Source organism: Ascaphus truei, chromosome 5 (assembly GCF_040206685.1).
Source record: "Ascaphus truei isolate aAscTru1 chromosome 5, aAscTru1.hap1, whole genome shotgun sequence".
NCBI lineage: Eukaryota > Metazoa > Chordata > Amphibia > Anura > Ascaphidae > Ascaphus > Ascaphus truei.
The window spans coordinates 40,116,034-40,138,040 of NC_134487.1; the positions used below are offsets into that span (position 1 = coordinate 40,116,034).

Consider the following 22,007-nt stretch of genomic DNA (forward strand, 5'->3'; position numbering starts at 1 on the left):
TCAGGGTATCAATGTGCATCCCGAATGTTAAGTGGCAGTCAAACCATAAGCCCAGGTATTTAAAACTAGTGACAGGTGTTAGGGTGGTGTTAGCGTTGGTTCTAATCAGGAGCTCAGTCACTGGAAGCTTTACAAATTTAGTCTTGGTCCCAAATACCATTGTTACAGTCTTGACAGTGTTTAAAAACAGTTTGTTTGGGGAAATCCAGTTTTTCGAGTCTCAAAAAGTCAGACTGAAGTATGTGTTGAAGGTCAGAGAGGCTATGACTGTGTGCATATAGGATTGTGTCATCTGCATACATGTGTATTGAGGCTTCCTTACAAGCTGTGGGAAGATCATTAATGAACACTGAGAAGAGTAGGGGCCCCAGAACAGAGCCTTGCGGGACAACCACAGGTGATATCCAGGGGGTTGGAGTTAGAGCCTGAGATGGACACATGTTGGGATCTTCCTGATAGGTAGGACTGAAACCAGTTTAAAGCATGCTTCCCTATTCCAGAGCTCTGGAGTTTGTTAAGCAGGATAGCGTGATCAACTGTGTCAAAAGCCTTTGCAAAATCTAGGAATACTGCACCAGTGAGTTGTCCCCGTGTGTATCACTGTGTCTTTGTGTATCATTAGGTATGTCAGCGTCTGTACGACTAAAGTTTCTGTGTGTATCAGTGTGTTCTAGTATGTGTATCAGGATCTATGTTTTTTAATGTTCACTGCACTTTTGCTTTGTGTTATTCTGTTTTTGTAATATATAAGCTGATGTCAGGCTGTGTGCATGTGTCAGTCTGTGCATATCATGATACACAGTAGTATCTGTGTGCATGTGTCAGTCTATGCATATCATGATATAGTATCTGCATGCATGTGCCAGTCTATGCATATCATGCTATAGGACTGTGTGCATGTGTCAGCCTGTGCATATCATGATATACAGTAGTATCTGTGTGCATGTGTCAGCCTGTGCATATCATGATATACAGTAGTATCTGCGTGCATGTGTCAGTCTGTGCATTTCATGATATAGTATCTGTGTGCATGTGTCAGCCTGTGCATATAATGCTATATTATCAGAGTGAGTGTGGTTGAATTACCTTCTTCATTATCATCACAGTTGACTGTAATAAAATCCATAAATCCTGTAGTAATGCATGTTAGTTGAATTGCTTCCTTGCCTTTTCCCTCCCACGCACCTGCAAACAAATCGTCTACCACCCAAACACTTACACTTACAACATACAGAGCAGTATTTACTAAGCAGTGCTAAGTTGTCTTGTGGCTTAGCATTGCTCAGTAAATATGGCCCATAGTAACTAAAGTATACTGGGTCCCCATACACACTCCTATTTATATATAACCTTCATTACTTCAACTTCTTTTTGAAGGCTCCCATAGATTATTCATTCTACTGAATCATTCCATCGTTTCATCCTCACTCTCTTTAAGTCACATAATATTTTAAAGAAATTCCATTTATTGTCAAAGCTATAGGGGGATATGTATTAAGTGCTGCAAACTAGAGCAAGTTTGCAAAATCAAGTGCCAATTGCATCAATATATAAAGGGGCTTTGTTCCACTTGTGTCACTGAGGATTTTGGGGAGTGATTATAGGAGGCGTTTGGAGGGGATCAAGTCATCGTAATATTACAACAAGATCTTTTCAAAACTGGTGCAGTTTTCCTTTATCTTTGGGGCTTATTCAATAAATAGCACTAGAGCCGATTTGTCACTTGTGCACGGAAAGTCCCCTTCAAGTCAAAGGTACTTTCCATGTGGACGTGCTGAATCTGCACTGTTGCACGTTGTTGAATAAACCCCTCCGTGTCTGAAAAATGCGCCAGGTCGGTGGTGGTGTTAATCATGCACCTAAGTGATCTGTACAAAATATAAGACACAAAATGAAGAAGCTCCATACTTTCCCCTCTATTTTGGAACAAATTGCTCCATTTTTACATACAGTATCCCCAACAAACATTTCCTTCCTGTCTTCACATAACAGATCTAATCTCATGACACCCCTTCCAGCGCAATGTCATCCGCACAAAGTGGTCCTAATTTTTCAGAAGCTTTACTTTTCTGTTCAATATCTATCTGTGTTTGTACCAAATAGATCCAACTCCTCAGGGGACCTCTGTCACACCAGATTTAAGGAGTAGCCAATGAATTAACAAACATGAGAATGCACTTAGATTAATCATGAATACAGAATTGTTCAGGTATCCCAAAAATATCTCTCTTCCTAAAACCTTTTTTTTAAATGTATTTCTTTAATTAAAACGTCTAATTTTAATGACACCTTTTTGTTCTGTATTTTATTAATGTATGTATGATATTTTGATTAATAGATCACCGCAGCTTTTTATAAACAGACATGAGAATGCAGGGAATGTTAATACAATGCAGTAAAACACAACCTACACACAAGTCAACATTAGCAATACAGAAATGATGCCCCAAATATTTTACAGTCTAATAATACCTAGGGGAAATGTTTGCTAAGCATTCTTCTGCTATCAGGCAATTCCCAGTGCTAGAAAACACCCTACTTAAAGTATCTAAGGCTGCGTCCATAGACACTTCGCCCGTGCGGAGGTGAGCGGAGGCTGAGGGAAAGCGGGTGGTACGTGCGCCGTCCGTGGGCGTGTCTAAGGGCGTGCCAGGGACGTGACGGAGCTTTGGGCGAACCAGCTCACGTGACCGGCCCGTCGCGCCAAGAAATCAGTTTGAACTGATTTCTTGCGCAATGCGCGCCCCCTCCCGCTTCCGTGTGCACGCTCCCGCACGCCGTATAGATGCGATCACTGTCTTTAGAAAGTCTGATCGCTCAGCGTGCGGACGCGTCCGCGCGGTCGTCCATACCATGGACGCAGCCTTATTCAAATCAATGGTCTGTAAAAAAAATTACAGTTCTGGAAGGTGTAGTACAGGGGTAGTCAACTCCAGTCCCCAAGGGCCACCAACAGGTCAGATTTTCAGGATATCCCTGCTTCAGCACAGGTGACTCAGTGGCTCAGTCAACAACTGAGCCACCTGTGCTGAAGCAGGGATATCCCGAAACCCTGACCTGTTGGAGGCCCTTGAGAACTGGATTTGGTCACCCCTGATATAACTGGTATTGTTTTCTGCTTTTGCATTATACAAGTTTTGCATCCTGGAATCTCCTATTTTCCATAGATTGCCCTAGAATGCAGGAAGTATAATAAATGAAATGTGGACTGATAGATCATACATGATATGTTGGAAAAGAACCAACACACAATATTTTTTTTACTTCTTGTGGGAAACATAGTAAATATTACAATAGGTGTTTTGAAAATGTAATTGCCGTATCTGGACTTTATATCTAAATATAGCAGATTATTAGAAGATAGTAATAAATTAGATTCCATAAAGATGAGATTAGCACACATAATGACACATTCACTTCAATAGACCTTGATCGTGGTAAAGCAGCTGTTTCACGTGCTCGCAATTTGTTTTTTAACTTACTTGATCCATGGTGCCAGGACCTTTGCGGAACCCCCCTTCCCGTTCCCAATTGCCCAATCGGTTTGCTCACCAGGCAAGAATATTTCTCCCGGTGGACAGAACATGGTGCCGGGCTCAAGGCTCTACAAATAAACAAATCTCTCTGGAATGTGGGGGTGGGGATTGAGTCTTTAAGGCTTAGCAGCACGCAGGAAGTCTGGTCTTCAACTTTGGAAACAACTTTATATATATATAAAATATATATATATCAATTTGTTTAATATACAGATGTAGTGGCCATTATTGCCCCCACAGGCACGTTGTAGCGGGACACGCAACGCGTCAGTGGGCGCAGACACCATTGTCTTTGAATTAAGCGCATGCGAAAGAGGGGCGACACTATCACATTATTGCACCCGCTGGGGTGCGCCCGCAAGTGGAATAACTCCGCCTATATCTGTAAGGTAAGGTTTCTAAATTCCATACTTAGACGAGCTAACCAATATTGTTCAAAATAGTTAGGTGATTGATTAAAAAAAGATTGATTTATGTATAATACTTCCGTGCAGCTAGGGTTGCCACATTTACATTTGTATAATACGGGACGCCAAAATCCAGTATGAAAGTGCGACATGATAATGAGTGATGAATGATTTGCAAATGCTTTGAGCTGAATGGTATCTCCCACTTTACCACTATATTCTTTGTTTTTTATCATCTCTGCTCCTTGCCGGGTGACGAAAGACACTCACTGAACTAACATAGTGGTGGGAAAAAAGTAACGGCTATAGTGTTGGGTATCATGGTATTATGAGATGACCAGGCCGTATCCTACCATTATTATTTTAATAATTAGTACGGAAAAGGTAACTATTACACTCGAGGACATATCGATTACGGTTTTATGACTGATTTCATTTTAAGTTCATGCATTTCATGTCAAGGCACTAAAATACGGGACAATTCTGCATCCTGACAGACCTTTCCGGGATAACGGGGCAAGTCAATGAAATAAAGAACAATCCCATATATACAGTCATGTGAAAAAGAAAGTACATCTTCTTTGAATTCCATGGTTTTACATATCAGGACATAATAACAATCATCTGTTCCTTAGCAGGTCTAAAAATTAGGTAAATACAACTTCAGATGAACAACAACACATGACATATTAAACCGTGTCATGATTTATTTAACAAAAATAAAGCCAACATGGAGAAGCTATGTGTGAAAAACTAAGTACACCCTTACTGCTTCCATAGGAATCAAGATGCTAAGAAGCAGACAGGTGCTGCTAATCAAATGCCCTTGATTAATTGATCATCAGCAAGTGTGACCACCTCTATAAAAGCCAAAGTTTTAGCAGTTTGCTGGTCTGGAGCATTCAGATGTGTGTTAACACAATGCCAAGGAGGAAAGACATCAGCAATGATCTTAGAGAAGCAATTGTTGCTGCCCATCAATCTGGGAAGGGTTATAAGGCCATTTCAAAATAATTTAAAGTCCATCATTCTACAGTGAGAAAGATTATTCAAAAGTGGAAAACATTCAAGACAGTTGCCAATCTTCCCAGAAGTGGACATCCCAGCAAATTCACCCCAAGGTCAGACCGTGCAATGCTCAGAGAAATTCCAAAATAACCAAGAGTTACATCTCAGACTGTACAGGCCTCATTTAGCATGTTAAATGTTAAAGTTCATGACAGTACAATTAGAAAAAGACTAAACAAGTATGGTTTGTTTGGAAGGGTTGCCAGGAGAAAGCCTCTTCTCTCTAAAAAGAACATAGCAGCACGGCTTAGGTTTGCAAAGTTGCATCTGAATAAACCACAAGACTTCTGGAACAATATCCTTTGGACAGACGAGACCAAAGTGGAGATGTTTGGCCATAATGCACCGCGCCACGTTTGGCGAAAACCAAACACAGCATATCAGCACAAATACCTCATACCAACTGTCAAGCACGGTGGTGGAGGGGTGATGATTTGGGCTTGTTTTTGCAGCCACAGAACCTGGTAACCTTGCAGTAATTGAGTCGACCATGAACTCCTCTGTATACCAAAGTATTCTAGAGTCAAATGTGAGGCCATCTGTCTGACTGCTAAAGCTTGGCCGAAATTGGGTCATGCAACAGCACAATGATCCCAAGCACACCAGCAAATCTACAACAGAATGACTGAAAAAGAAAAGAATCAAGGTGTTGCAATGGCCCAGTCAAAGTCCAGACCTCAACCCGATTGAAATGCTGTGGCTGGACCTTAAGAGAGCTGTGCATAAACAAATGCCCTCAAACCTCAATGAACTGAAGCAACGTTGTAAGGAAGAGTGGGCCAAAATTCCTCCACAACGATGTGAGAGACTGATAAAGTCATACAGAAAATGATTACTTCAAATTCTTGCTGCTAAAGGTGGTTCTACAAGCTATTGAATCAGGTGTACTTAGTTTTTCACACATGGCTTCTCCATTTTTACTTTTTTTTTGTTAAATAAATCATGACACGGTGTAATATGTCATGTGTTGTTGTTCATCTGAGGTTGTATGTACCTAATTTTAAGACCTGTTAAGGAACAGATGATTGTTATTATGTCCTGATATGTAAAACCATGGAAATCAAAGAGGGTATACTTTCTTTTTCATATGACTGTATATATATGGGATGCCTGGCAACCCTACGTACAGCCTTCATTTGTTAATTTGTTTTGAATATTTGGCACAATATCCTTTATCAAGTTCGATGTACACAAAAATATAACTTTGCTTCGTAACATACTTCCACTTTTATGCTGATCCGCTCACTTTTGCATGAAAACCCTGACTGCTCTGCTGTTATCTGACCATTTGATCATTAGATGGGTGCAAATAAATGTCCCACCTTTCACTATAGATCAAATAGGCCACGTCCGGTTCTTTTATTAATTTATTCAGAGACAATAGAAAACATCCTTATAGATTGGAGAATCCTTAGTTGTTCTTAGCTAGGTGGTATTAAATGATTCTGATTCTATACATACAAATACATTCTTTATACATTTGATCAATACCTGTTTCTCTCACTGTCAGTCAAAATGTTCTTAGTTAATTTTAATATTAGAACACAGTGTCTTCCTTTAGCAATATTTACTGTGATTTAGAAGAACCTCTTTGTTTTGTCACCAAGTAACTATAGTTAATCCTATGTTCCTTATCTTGTAAGACCCACCTCTATTGTATTGTTTTTTACTACTAACAAACTATTTAACTAACCTTTGATTCCAAACTCAAGACCATATACTATTCAACTCAGCAGACATCAAACATACCAAGTTTCTTAAATCACATAAAGCATTTCTACATCTGCCTGTCTTCAGACTGCTTTATCTTCTTATCTTTGCAGAGGCAGCTTATCATTTTCCAATACAATTTCTAACTTAATACTGTGCTAAATTACTTATTTTAACTAGTTACATGCTGACAATATATGTATACAGAGAGCATACTGTAGCATAATTAACATTTTAGGCTTGAAATCGTCCTGCCTTCAGTTTCCACAGCATTATTATTTAAAAACATACAGATTGCACAATTCAGGGAATGGAAAGTCGTATTTATTATTGAGTTAAGTAACTATTAACTAAAACAAAATCTAAATCCCTGTGTTTTTTCCTTTTTTCCAGCTCCTGTGATAAACCGATTCTCAAGACGAGCATCAGGTAAGGTCTAATTTTGAAATATACCTTACAACAATTTCTCACTTTATCTGGAGTTGTTGTATTACTTAGCTACATGATCAGTGTCCTTAGTAAAATCCCAGAATTCCTTTGTGTCTGTTTCTACTTTGATTTATAAATCTCTGTTTATGGCTGTAACTGTGTGGGGTGCAGCTGACATGGGGGCGGGGGGGTTCTTAGGTCTTATGTCGTTTTGGATGGAGAGTTATCCTCACCTGAAGTTGAAATGAGGAGGGCCCCCTCTTTTAATCTTGGGTGGGGTTTGCTCCCACAAAATCCTCCAATCTCTCTGAGGTATAGTGTTTTCCTCTGTGGGCATTTAATATAGCTGACCCTAGTGGCAAAGCCTATGGGAAGACCCTAAACACAGTTTTATAATTTTACAGATAGGTAAACGCCACTGCATTAGTCCTATTTTCCCGACCTGCATGTATTAATAAAACCCACGTCAAATGTGTTGGTCTCAGTGTCAAGTGCTTCTTATATACTGCTGAAGCTGTTCTTTACAAACAATAATCTTAGATGTTGTGGTGAACACAATGATATATAGATTGTGTAAGTGTGACCTGGTATGAAGGATTTATAGTAGTCCATATTCACTTGACTTATTCAGTTTTTTGTTCGCTTTAATCTATGTTGTGGAAATGTAATATTAAAGAATGAATGGTATCGTAATCCACAAAATCTGCCGGAAAAAAATGCATAGTGACTCCCTTCTAAGAATATTATCGTCATTGTGGCTTGAACATATGCCTACTACTCCCTTTTTTTTTTTAAATATCTTCAGTACTCAAAGGTACAAACACCCTCAGCATTCTGGGCATATGCTTTGACTCCCATTTAACATTTGTGTTGCACAATAAGTAAGTATAGATATAGGATAAAGTATCTGCTGTCTAAATTTAGCAGAGGTTGAACTTGATGGACCTACGTCTTTTTTTCAACCTCATCTACTATGTAACTATGTAACATAGATACCCTGACATCCAAATCGATGTCAAACTAGGTGTACTTTATAAGAACAAATCCTCCCTAAACTCGCTGCTCAGAAAGCGCATCACACAGCAGATGCTAATACCAATTATAGACTATGGGGACATGGTATATGGTGTCAGCACCCCAAACTCACCTTGGAAAACTACACACACTCTAAAATTCAATATGCTGCATTGTCCTCCAATGTAACTACAACACACATCACTGCGAAATGGTCAAACAACTAGATTGGTCATCACTCGAGTCTAGGCACAAAGTTCATCTTTCCTGTCTTGCCTTCAAATTCCCCTTGGGCAAGCTACCCCTGTATCTGAACAAGCTCCTCACACCTACCACACGCAGCACTTATCACCTCAGATCTGACTCCAAGAGACTGTTCACGGTCACAAGGTTCAACAAAGTATCCGGCCGCTCCGCCTTCTCTTACCGTGCACCCCAAAACTGGAAAAATCTACCTGAGACTCTCAAAGCTGCCACAAGTCTAAGTTCTTTCAAAACGAAAGCTGTCTCACCTTTTAATCTGGTCTCTAACTGTTACATACACCTATTATCTTTAACTGTGCATGCAATGTCTTTATATATAATCTATAACTCTGTTCACCTAATGTAACCATGTATATGTCATCATAACTCTGTTCCGAGGACATACTTGAAAACAAGAGGTAACTCTAGTTACATAGTATAGTTACATAGTTAATGAGGTTAAAAAAAAGACATGCATCCATCAAGTTTAACGTATGCTAAATTTAGATGACAGATACTTTATCCTATATCCGTACTTACAGTAAATTGATTCAGAGGAAGGCAAACAAAAACCACCAGTGAAATATCATCCAATGATATCTCATAAGGGGAAAAATTAATTCCTTCCCGACTCCAAGAATTGGCAATCAGATTACTCCCTGGATCAACATCCTTCCCATGTTTACTTATTTGGTATATCCCTGGTACTGTATATCTAAATGTATTACTTCCTGGTAAAACATTTTATAGATAAATGAATGCAGTGTGTATCAGGAACCTTCCCATTGTATCAGCTCTTTTGCCCAAGGCGAAACAATAGGTACTGCAGTAATAGTTACTGTCACTACAATTCCCTTTTCTGTGATTATAAACGGACTTCATCATATCATTTTGTGTTTTTCCCCTGGAGGGTTTTTCAAAGAAGATCTCGCGTACTTTTGAAGAACAGTGTTGTCTAGTTCAATTTTGCTTTAAAGCAGCAGTCTTCTCTTATTGCCATTTTTTTTTACATTTTATTTTAAGAGATCTCTTCTTGTCTTTTTTCCAAAGCTGTTTTTATTGGTAAAATCTGAGGCTTCATGCAGGACATATAAGCGTTTGAAATATTAAGCATTTGGGATGTTAATGGTAACCTCCAAAGCTAGAGATTAAGAAAATTATGTTTTTTAACACTAGAACAACATTTTAAAAAGAAAGAACATGGCATGACACCGGTTAGGCTCCATATGATATTTAACTCCCATTCACTGTCCTGTTTTAGAGGCTATGGACAAAATGGTTCAATGTCACATACTTGGTGGAGATGCCCAAAACTGGCCCCCCTACGGGAAGCTTGTCTTACAACTTATTAATAGGTTGTTGAATGTTAATTTGAGACCCGACCCATGGGTTGCCCTCCTGGGAAGACCAATTATCGCCCATATCATGTCAGCCACAGGATGCTGTATCGCGGCGCCCTGGAAAAAACAGGAAGCTCCATCTCTATGTACAGAATATGGTCAGAGAAAACTAAACAAGAGTCCCCAACTATTGCACTCAATCCTTACAATATCAAAAATAAATAAATCTTTAAATAAACCAATTGATATCATACAATGAGCAAGACTGTGAAAATGATCACCTGGGCTAGATCATAAGCAGTGTATTGGAGACTGGTCATAAAACAAATCCTCATTTGGAATCAAAGCTAGGCAATGGTATTTATATTATAAACTCACTTGGTGTTATATATTTACAGTGTATAATATTAAAATCACAAGTGGTGAGAAGTGGAACTATAGCTGTAGGATCTGAGCTGTAGGATCAGAAAGCGTCAGCTAGCAATCAGATGTAGCTATGCATAAGTCTCTCTCTCACTTTGCATCTCCAATGTTTGGAATAAGTGAAAGGTAAGTAACAGAGAGTAGAGATGATCCTAATACTGGTTTTCATATGAGCTCTCAATAGGGCGTATCGCGCACAGTTGAGATGTATAGACAGATCTTACCCAAAAGGCAGCACTAGTGATTAAGCTGCTGTCAAATGGAACAAAGCACCAGACATATATGTATATCTCAAAATGCCAGCAGCGATGGTTAGAGGCAGCAAACAGGTCTCAATGCTGCTTCATAGTTAATCACTATCGAATACAAATCTATATAGGCAGATTGAGATCGCTTGATGGTAATTCCCATCGATAATGCGTCTGGTATTGCCAAGTAAGTTTTTAATAGTAAATAATCGCCAGCATAATTATGATCTCCTGTCAGACAGCAGTATGTCAGTTATCAGAAACACCAGAAATATCTTATAATGTTACACAGTATATATCATGCATCTATATGTATATATGGAACCATACAAATACAGTTGTTACTCCACAAGACTGATATGCTTGGTGCTGGGTATGCCAGTCCAGTACATCATCAGGTAAATGCAGATAGATCACAATAGACATAGCAAACCAATATTGAGTCAGAACTGTATGCTGCAAGTAACATATAAATGTCTATATCAAGGGGGTGGAGATCAGACTTCTGTCACCGTCATAGATAACTATTTCTTATCTCTTAGCTGCAAGTAATAGACACGGTGGTAATACATGTCACAATCCAAAGTCTAGTCTTATAGAATCATCGCTATACAACCCGGTTCAAGCGTGTAGTTCGGCTGCCTCCACATCAGATCTCACCACCCAGCACCACCGTCGTGACGTCACTAAAACCCGACGCACGTTTCACGTATCAAAGTATGCTTCTTCTTCCCCTGAAGAAGGAATATTACCCTATGCACCACCTTTATCACTATTGATTTATATGTAAGTATCAAGGTTGAGCGGTTAGTTACCTGTATGTGTATATATAGCTCCCTCTCTAGCCATGGTTAAATGTAGGATATGGCATATCTCTGTTATGGAGAAACACACTGCATTCCTGAGAGAGAACTGCCATAAGTTTTCCCAGATCTGGGACCCCTGGTTTGCCGGAGAGGGGAGACAGAGAGACAACAGAGAACTGGCCTTTATATAGGATGGAAAAATCGTTTCCCCCAAGGTTGTTCGGGCAAAGCCTGGAACAATGAGTATTTCTTATAGAAGATAGGTACCAGATAACAGACAAGTTAAAAACCTAAAGATAAAGAAGGTGATTCCCCTTCCTCCCCGCTTTTCCTTTGTATTTGTCTGATCTATTTATTATTTAAATGTATTGTTATTAGTAGCTGTTAATTTGACCCCATCAGTACTGGTCAATTTTAAATGAATAGTGGGCTCGATTGGCCCATATGTTATATGTTATACGATGCGAAAAATGCTAGATGTGGTCATGAATGTTCCCTTTTTATTTTCTGTATCCCATTGAAAATTGCTAATAAAATTAAGTTTAAAAAAAAAACTTGTTTAGGCTTCTGGGGGATGATTGCTCATTTAAGCCCTTCAGTGCCCCATAACGTAACTACCACATCATGAGGTCTGGAACTCCAGGGCCCTATGAAATAGTGGCTACATCATGGGATCTTTGCTTGTATCCTAGTTCTGAACGCGACCTGGCCGGACGAGGAGCAGAAGAAGAGACTCCTCGTCATCCTTTCCTGCAATCACTGACGCCGCGATCTTGTGATCGCTCCCGTGGACATGTGCCGGAGGGACCGTGGGCCTCTGGACCCGCGGGGGATCGCCGGCCCTAAAAGGGTTAAAGACAGCCTACGAAGGAAAGGGTTAATAGTGATCTAGTGGCTGCTTGATCTTGGCTGTCACAGAGCTGCAAATCTGCTGCACTTTGCTACCTTCTGTGGCATATTGTGCATAGTGTTGACAGATGGACGTGCTGGTGCTGGGTACAGAAGATACAAGATTCATCACACTGATAAATGATTTATAACTCTCCACATTGAGTAAGATAGATTTGAATGTCAAAATTCCACAGAGAAACCAGCACTGTGAGGGCTCAATAGCTGTGGCCTTTATATCCCTCGGTGTAGGTCTCGGCCCTTTGGACCTTTCTTTCCAAGTGGAAACATTGGTGGGATGGGAAAATAAATCGCATCGCTTGAACCTCCACAATGCTGCTTGCTTCTCTATTAATAATAAAACCCACTTATCAAAGGAAAGCCAGGAAAACAAGGAAGACCTTACCATTTAAATAGATCACATTAACATATAAGAAGTTGGGTACCTGTGACAGGATGAAGTCAACCCCTATCAGTTATGCCTGGGAAACATATGTCTGAGTGCTTCATCCAGCACTCAGAAGGTTAACTCAGGAGGAAGCTAGGTAATCAGGAGGTAAGCTGACACCTGATAACCAGCAAGGTAGAAAAGGATCTTGTTACTGGCAGTAGCTGGCTGCCTTAGGCTAAGGCCCCGTTGCACGCGTCCGCACGGCTGTCTTGCTTGCCGGCGGCGCGTGCAACTCACTGCACCGCGATCTGCGGTCTGCAGGAAACTTTTTTCGGAGCGGGGGGGCGTGACCAAACGGGTCGGGTGGGCGGGCCATGACGAGGGGGGACGCGGCCATGACGTGTGTCCGTGTGCTGGAGTGACATATCTCCAGTTTAATCGGGTGCTGTAAAATCCCGTCCCGTCCACCGCCCCCCCCCCCCTCTCCTCCTCAGTTTGCCCTGAAGCGGGGCCCCGCCCCCCAGGCCCTGCATGTAAATGAGTGTGAGGACAGTGTAAATACACGTGTCCCGCTCCCCGCAACCTCCCTGCTCCCCGAAGCCTCCCCTCCTCCTCCTCTCCTCATTGCCAGGGTTCCCCCGTGCATCTGCTTACACTGCAGAGAGAGTCAAAAAGCCGGCAAAAAAAAAAAAAACAGGCCGCCTCCCTATGAGCTCCTTCCCTGCTCACCTCCTCATTGGCTCAAACGCGCACCACGTGACGTGTCAACGCTCCAGAACACCTTCTTCTGGTAGCGCTGGCCGGCTGACGCGTCACAGCACGTAGTGAGCCACGGAGGGAGGAGGCAGCGGGGACCAATGGATTGCAGGTAAGGGGCTGGTGGCGCACGCGGCCGCACGCACCACCGGACGCAGCGGGACCGAGCCCTTAGACCAGAGCACGCTGCTATGTGAGCTGCTAGCCAGACGGATTCACCAAACTAACTACTTCAACTGTAGCCCTCTTACCCCCACCCTAAGTGAGATCAGGGGAGGTAGGTGTATCTGACTACTAATCAGTGTGGTGCTGTACCTGTTGTGTAACCAGGAGAGCTGAGCTTCCGCCACGGGGAACCTGGGGCAATACGATACTATGAATAACCACTTACAATAGGTGCAGCGCCTCCACCTGCGATGGCTCCCACCAGAGGGAGAGTGGTTCCTCGCAGGACCTTCAATAACCACATACAACGGAATTGATAATGACTAATACCTTTACTACTATACACAGCATGAACACATCAACACATAATAACAGGTCTCCCCAGCTAGGGGCAACCTGACCAGTGCGTCTGGGCGGACGCTAACTTGAGCTACCGCAATAACCCACACTCTATGCGTCGCGGCGGACGCTATCACATAGGTGTCACGGCGGACGCTAACCTTACGCGTCACGGCGGACGCTAACCTTACGCGTCACGGCGGACGCTAACCTTACGCGTCACGGTGGACGCTAACCTTACAAAGAGTGATCCCACCCTGTGTCCAGTAACCCCAAACCCAATGTCTCGCACCCCCAAGTCAATTACCAACGTGTGTGTGTGTGACTGCGCAGCCACTGTGTCTGGTGATAGGCCTTGTTGGTGCACGTGAGTTGTGGGTTACCTGCCCGGGCTCCAGCCACGGGTGCCGCTATATCACTGGAGTTGGATCCGCCGGGATATCGTCCTACGCGTGGGGTGAATTCCAGCGCGGATAATATCACCGTACAGCTCCGCACCGTCTCTACCTTAGTTAGGGTCTGTCTGCTGCCAGCAGGCCGCAGTCACGCTAGCGTGGCCTCCGTGGAGATAGTCCAGCTCCCTCTTAGCAATCCGAGCAATGTCCGTGATACACTCCTAGCAAATATATATATATTGGGGCAGGTTCCCTAACCTAGGGCCTGTCCCTACAATACTCCGCTAGGATGACTCAGGACTATCTGGGACCTAGGGGATTGCTGGCCTAGTGCAGAGAGTCACTGACCCCTGCACCCTACCTCCTTCCCCTAGCTGCTCCAGTCACCAACTGCCCCGTGCTCCAGCCCGCGAAAGGTATCTATTTGTTGCCAACAGAGAACTCCTGCAGCCCTATTGGCTCCCTGGCGTCACGGCTGCTCTAAAGGCTCATGGGACTTGAAGTCCCCTTACAGAGCCCTCCTCTCATTTGCTGCTGCTTCGCGCGCTTGTCCCGCGCATGCGCGATCTACCTCAGGGCCTCCCGTCGCCTCGGCCGTCTGCGCCTGCGTGAAGGACTGACATTTATTTATTTATTTATAAAATATTTTACCAGGAAGTAATACATTGAGAGTTACCTCTCGTTTTCACGTATGTCCTGGGCACAGAGTAAAACAAAATAATACATGGTTACAAATACAGTTACATAAATGAACAATGGACATGGCGGCGCCCTGCACTGGGAACCGCCGGCGCGCCTCGCAACCCGACTGCGGCCCTAGCAACCGGCCGCACGTGTCCCCGGCAACCGGCCGCAACATGGAGAGGACGCGTCACGCTCGCTCATGCCCCGGCACCTCCCCACAATCGGTCGCATGGCGAGCACCCAGAGGGGGGCCCACAACAGAAAGGGGGACCTGGGGCCGGCTGACGCGTCACAGCACGTAGTGAGCCACGGAGGGAGGAGGCAGCGGGGACCAATGGATTGCAGGTAAGGGGCTGGTGGCGCACGCGGCCGCACGCACCACCGGACGCAGCGGGACCGAGCCCTTAGACCAGAGCACGCTGCTATGTGAGCTGCTAGCCAGACGGATTCACCAAACTAACTACTTCAACCAAAATAAGAATTGTTCATTTGTTTTCCTGACTGCTTAATATACACTTATGGTTTGGTAAATGGTTTAGCCAGCCAGCCTGCTAGATAGGCCTGGAGTGTGTTAGTCAGTTCTCCCAATGTGGAGCAGGATTTCTTTTTGTTTAAAGGGACAGTGTGCCCGCATGTTATGTTATGCTGTGGAGAAATAAAGCCACTGAACGTTTTCATTATCCTGAAACTATACGTGTGGACTGTTCCCTGACCTCGGCTACAGGCCGTCCTGCCACAGTACCACTAGTCTTTTTTTATGTGTTCCTAACAGATCCACAGTACCAGTACTTTTTTTTTGTCTTGCATGTATTGTTGCACTTTTTATGGACTGAAACATTGATTTGCTTTAGGCTGCTTTCCTAAATAGTTTTTTTGCCCAGTTACACAATGTAGAATTATTTTTATTTCCAGCACAGTACCTTTCTATGTTTTTATTTATTTTTTAAAGCCCTTTCAACCACTGGCTATATATAAAAAAAAAAAAAGAAAAATTACAAACGTACAACAAATACATGAATGTTAGAATATGAAAAGATGTAACAAACACATTCAGAAATATTCCAATATTTTCATATTATGTAGACGTGTTGGGTTTAAAGGCGTGGTTTCCGTCTCTGGTGCGCATTCTTTTTTCCGGCTGTGTATTAAGCAGGCAAGGGGTATCCAGAGGTGAGCTGCATTCATTTAATCTCCAGGGACCCCTTGCTTCCCTAGATGCTTACCTCCGGAGGTGCTGCAGGTAGCAGCCCTGCCTAGACTACGTGATGCAGGAACATTAAACCTGCATAAGAAACTGACAGCACCTGTGGAGGTAAGTATCTCGGGAAGCAGTGGGTCCCCGGAGCTGAAATGAACACGTTTCAGCTCAGGAGACCCCACTGCTTCAATCCTATTTAAATAAATGTGTTGGAATGTTCCTTTTAATTATGAAATATAAGTTAGTGGCGATCAATGAAGAAAGAAGTTGGTGTCACGTTGCAAATGTATTAAACGTTTACAGTGTCCTTATGGCATCAAGGTACTTAGAGAAGGAAAGGTGCCTATTTATAGAGATGCACTCCGATGGGCTTAGTACACATAAGTGACATGATCAATAATGAAAGATGACTAGAGTCCATAAAACTTGACTTTTAATACATTACTTAAAAGATAGTGATAAATACTAATCAATAGCAATAAAAAAAGGCTGACTTAGCAATCCTGTGGGAAGGATACTTGGTATTGGAGGGGTTAATAGTACGTAAGGGGTTAAATCCAGTGGTGGTATTCTGCCGGTTCGCACCGTTTCCTGCAAACCTGTTACTAAAATTTCACAAGTTCACTGAACCGGTTCTTAATTTGGCGGCGGGCGGCGTCTACCATCATCTTTTCCCTGCTTTGATCTCAATCAATATGGCCGTGCAGCGTCAAATGACGTTGCCATGCCAACGAGAACGCCTCGTGACGTGATCACATCACGTGATGTCCGTTGCTATGGCAACGAGACGCTGTGTTGCGCTGCATCACATTGTCATGGCAACAGACGTCACGTGATGCGGTTACGTCACGTAATGCTCCCGTTGGCATGACAACGTGTAACCATTTGATGTGGTGTGGCCATATTTATTGAAATGAAAGCAGGGAAAAGATGCTGGTAGACGCCGCCCGCCACCCGGATAGGTGAAGGTAAGAACCGGTTATTAAAATTTTAGAATCTCACCACTGGTTAAATCCCAATTGTAGGCAAGTGGTGAGCTTAGTTAAATGAGGATCCAACTGAGTGGGACAGGAGGATCCTGTTGTGAGAGGTGTCCTGGGTAGAGACTGGCTCTGGGGGCTGTATCTAGTATAGTCCCCTTGGGCTGGGACATAAAGAGTTAATCAGCCTCTTCCCCCCCAAGTATCAGGGGTCAAAACGGTGGCTGCAGTATGTCCCAGGACGTAAATAACTATACTGGTAGTAACCTCACAAATGGTGGTAGGTGCTCGCATGTATGATTGAGCCCTGTGGGCAAACGGAGCTAGAGGTGTAAATGTGTGCGCTATGAAGAGAGATCAGAACTCTCTGTATATACCTCTGCTGCATACCTCTCAGACCTCCCTGCTGGCGTTCCGAATACTCCGACGCGCACTGCTCGCTCACAACAAGGACCCACGTGTCACTGTGCATCACTAGTGCCTCCCCCTGATTCCAACCAATGCATCTTTCTTTGAAACCGATGGCCGTATCGCTCTGTACTTGGAACTTCGTCAAGAGCAATTTATCGTGTCATGTACCAGGGCGTCACTGAGCAGAGCAACGGACTTGTAGTTTTCGTTTTTTCTTTCTTACGGACGTATTCGATAAACTACTATATCAGGGTATTATTTCATTTATTTATTTTTTCTGTGGGAATGGACCAGAAGAATGGCTATTATTTTGCCACCCTGTACCGCGCTATTACATTTTGTACACCCTGCACCACGTTATTGGTGAAACTTCACTTTGAACTTTGGTTGGACATTTTTTTTTCACCTGGACACACATATAGCTTTGGACTTTCACTCTCTGGGCTTGGGAAGAGTGCCCCAATTTTTATATGCTGGTTTTGCCTGATATATAACGCAATTTTGTATTTTTTTTATTTTTAATAAAATTAAGTTGAAAAGTACATACTAGCCTTATAATCATGTCCCGCCCATTTTGAGAGCCAATCAGCAGTTGCATGTATGGAGTTGGAGGGTAAAATGAATGGAACTCCACATTGGGGCCCGAAGCAGCCATATTGCTTGTGGCAAGAAGCTCAATCTGACAGGGGGACACAGACAGACAGACAAAGACACACACACACACAGAGACAGACAGAGACACGCACAGACTGTGTGTGTGTGCGTGCGTGCGTGCGTGTGTGCGTGTGTGCGTGTGTGTGTGTGTGTGTGTGTGTGTGTGTGTGTGTGTGTGTGCGTGTGTGTGTGTAAACTGTTCGCTTTCCAGCTACTTCTAAAATTAGAGGGTCGTCTTATTTTCGGGGTCACCCTATAATCGGGCAAATACAGTATATATATTTTTTTCACCTTTATTCTTAATTGACTTTTCAGTCACAACTTGTTGGTGAAGCACACGACTCTAGTGCGATTGAGCTTGAGTGCTATACTCGTGCTCCATACCACATGGTACCTTACATACACCCTCCATACCACCTTTTCCTTACAGAATTGGCTGAAACTGCATTTCCATATTCAATGTGGTAAACCTATCTCCCTTTCTAAATTGAATAGTTGTATACTCCATTATTTTCCAATACAAACACTTGATTTATTTCAGATTTATCGCTTACTGTGTTCATTGAGTGCTGGGACCCCACAAATTTTTACCTATAACTATTTGGACCCACGAGGGGTGCCCTTGATCCCATACTCCACCACTCTTAAATACACCAGTTCTTATATAAGAAGTGCTGTCTTACCTTTTGTATACTATATACAGTTTATGATGTGTTTCACACATTTATATGATCCATAATATATATATATATTTTTTATAAAGCAGAAAATAGCCGTGTTAGTCCAGTTGCAATAGTGCAGAATAAATGAGTTCTTCAGTATTAGCTGATACCTTTTTTATCTGGGTTTTTTTTCTCATACACTGTTTTAGCCATAGATTCCTGTGTATATCAGTATTCCTTGACCTGAAGAAGAGAGGAGAACTCTCGAAAGCTTGTCCTATGACACAAATTGTTAGTTCAATAAAAAAGGTATCACCTAATACTGAAGAACTCATTTATTCTGCACTATATATATATATATATATATATATATATATATATATATATATATATAAATCTTTGTATGACACGTAATTTTTTGTAACGAAAGGGTTCAATCCTATACTGTACTCATTATATTGCTTTTAGGCTATTCCTAGAAATAACTCCATAATAATCAGAGTGTGGATGTGAGTAAGGGCAGCTCTTTTGGAAGGTGCTAAATACCGTAGCCTTATTATCATGTGCTAACAGTAACGGACATCTGAGGATCTCTGTTGTTAGCTAAACTGCTCATTACCATATGATTTGCATATGACTAAGCAAGACGTCAGTTAAAATGTATTGATGCAATATTTTGGGCGTTAACGCGAGAGTATCATAACGCAGATCAGGGGATACACGTTACGGATATCGACATGTAAAATGGCAATAACGTAACGCAAGAAAATGTACAGACTTCTGAGAATCTACTACTACATATACAATATTTAATGAAAGCAATAGAAAATTTTCCTTTACCTTCTGTTTGTAATGTAAAGAGCAGGAGTCATTTCCTCTTTAGAATGTAAGTATACATGAGTTTAGCTGCTTAATGGACTTTCTTGCAACATGAGAAATATCTCATAAGATGCATTATAAAATACAGGAAAATTGAACATTTCTAGTAATTGAAAGGTCCTTAGCAATTAAATATGCACTATACAGTATTTAAAACTGTCTCCTAAGTCTGTACATTGAACAACCATTACATTTTTGCATGTTCAGTATTACGTACGTATATTTTTATTTATAAAGCACCAACAATGTACGCAGTACTTTACAAAATTACAATACAGGGCCAAAATGCTTTTACTGTAGGTAAACGCTTTTATTCATATATCAGAAAATAGCTGTTTGTGTATCTATTTGTGTATTTGTCCCGTTCAAATACTTTTATTTTTTGTTATGTGTCCATAGCTTTTCTAAAACGTTGGGCTAGTCATTTTATATAGAACTCCCAAATGCTGATACATTATTTTCTGTTTTTTCATTCAATGCTACAAGTCAGTTGAGTTTATTGTTTATTTTTGTAATGCTTTTTTGTCTGTCATTATGCTTATGTAGTGGGCGTAGTGGTTATACTGCGCGTCTCACTTTTCTTCCCATTCAGCAAAGCTGCTGCCTGGAGGCTTCTTGTTCTTTAGTCCAGGGTCCTTGTCCTTACATTTCTTATTTCATCCTTTATACCGGTTCTCACCCTTCTCGATGCATTTCAGGCTCACACTTTTTGTTGGTTTTGTCTCTTTCCTACTGGCCTGAGCCAAATGACTTTTTCTTGGTTTCCATCTTGTCTTTCTTTGATTTTTGTGTGTCTTCCAGGCTCCGTTATTTGTGTCACTTGTGTGTGTCCAATTTGGCTCAATTTTTTGTTATTACTGGACTCATCTCTCTTACTTAGTTTATTCTGCCTGCAATATGTTACATTGTGTATCTTGTTACTTTGTTATTTGTTACATTGTGTACTTGTACTTTTATACAGCTGATCCCCATTATAACGCGGTGCTCGGGTCTACATAATGAGATCGCGTTATAACCGGGATCGCGAGGAAAAAAAATGGGCACGGGGGTGTGGTGGGGGGTGGGGGGGAGTTAGGTGGTGTGTGTGTCTTTCTCTTTGTGTGTATAAATATATGACAGTAGTATAAAAGCTTTAGATTCCATTGGCTTAACTCTTGATTTCCTCACAAAACGATGTTTAAACAACTGTACCTATTCACGGCCATGCTCTCTCGGGTGTAACAAGATGGCTGCGTTCTCTTGGGTATAGCAATATGGCCGCGCGGAAGTCAGTAGGTTAGATGACTTGGGCTCATTGTTGTCTGAAGCGGAGGTTGTCTTTTGTGTCAGAGGTGTTTGTTTGGGGGGATAATAAAGGGTGCGACGGAGGAACTATCCCTAAGCGGCACGAACTGGTGAAGGGGCCCAAGAAAGTGGAGAAGGTGTGTGTGTGTGTGTGTCAGTCACACAGAATGCTGGTGAGTTGTAGTCTGGGGTGATGAAGTGACTCATTACTGTCTGTGGGAAGCACTGGGGTGCAAAGACTCCCTATAGTGAGTCACAGGAGCCAGAACAGCGTGTGTCTCCTCTTACAATTGTCACTTTCCACGTTTACTTTAGTGTGATCTCCCTAATAACAAAAATACAGCAGAAAAATGATATGTAAGTGAAAAAACACGATTGGCAATGACAAACATGACAAGCTCCAAATCACCAGAGCAGTTTGTGTCCCCACTGTGGGAGTTGTAGACTCCTGCATGCTGAGGGGTTGGAAAGCCAGGATGTTTACATCTGTTATATACCATATATTTTTATTGTGTGTGTGTATGTGTGTTTCCGTCTGTCTCCGTGTGTGAAAAAAAAAATATATTTTTAGATGTTCTAATTTGGGAGCCACGCTCAGACTGCGTTATAAGCGGATCCGCATTGTTGCGGATCGCGCTATAACAGGGTTGAGCTGTATTTATTAGTGTTGCATTTATTTATGTTAGTTTTACTCCCCAATACCTAGCGACACATTCTATAGACTAGTGATTCGCAACGACGGGTAGTGAACCTGTAGTGGTTGATGAGGTGTCTCTAAGGGGTTCGCCAAAAACCTATGTAATGGCAGATCACAGGCAGTATAGTGGGTTCCTGAGCCTGTGTGGGGACTGCACACTTGGTAAGGTCCCAAACAGCACCTGCTCATGGGGGGCATAGCTGTCAAATTTAGCAAGAACTTCCAAAGTCGCACTCCACAATGCTTTGCTTCTACAAGGCAACACATTGTGGGGCATGGCTTTGGAAGCTCCCACAGTAATTGACCACTAAAGCACCCATGCTGCCTGCACACACTGAGGTGCAGTATGAGGCCTTACTAAGTGTATGTTCCCCCCCCCCACAAGCTCAGTACACTATAC

General features: G+C 42.3%; 1 protein-coding gene across 5 annotated transcripts in view; it reads left to right on the forward strand.

The window, feature by feature from the left end:
- PRKAR2B (protein kinase cAMP-dependent type II regulatory subunit beta) overlaps positions 1-22,007 on the forward strand; it is a 173,642-nt gene that overhangs the window by 84,568 nt on the left and 67,067 nt on the right. For all 5 annotated transcript variants that reach the window (XM_075599708.1, XM_075599707.1, XM_075599705.1 and 2 more), the window contains one exon: positions 7,115-7,150. In XM_075599708.1, the coding sequence (XP_075455823.1) occupies positions 7,115-7,150 (36 nt within the window). The remainder of the gene's footprint in view (positions 1-7,114; positions 7,151-22,007) is intronic.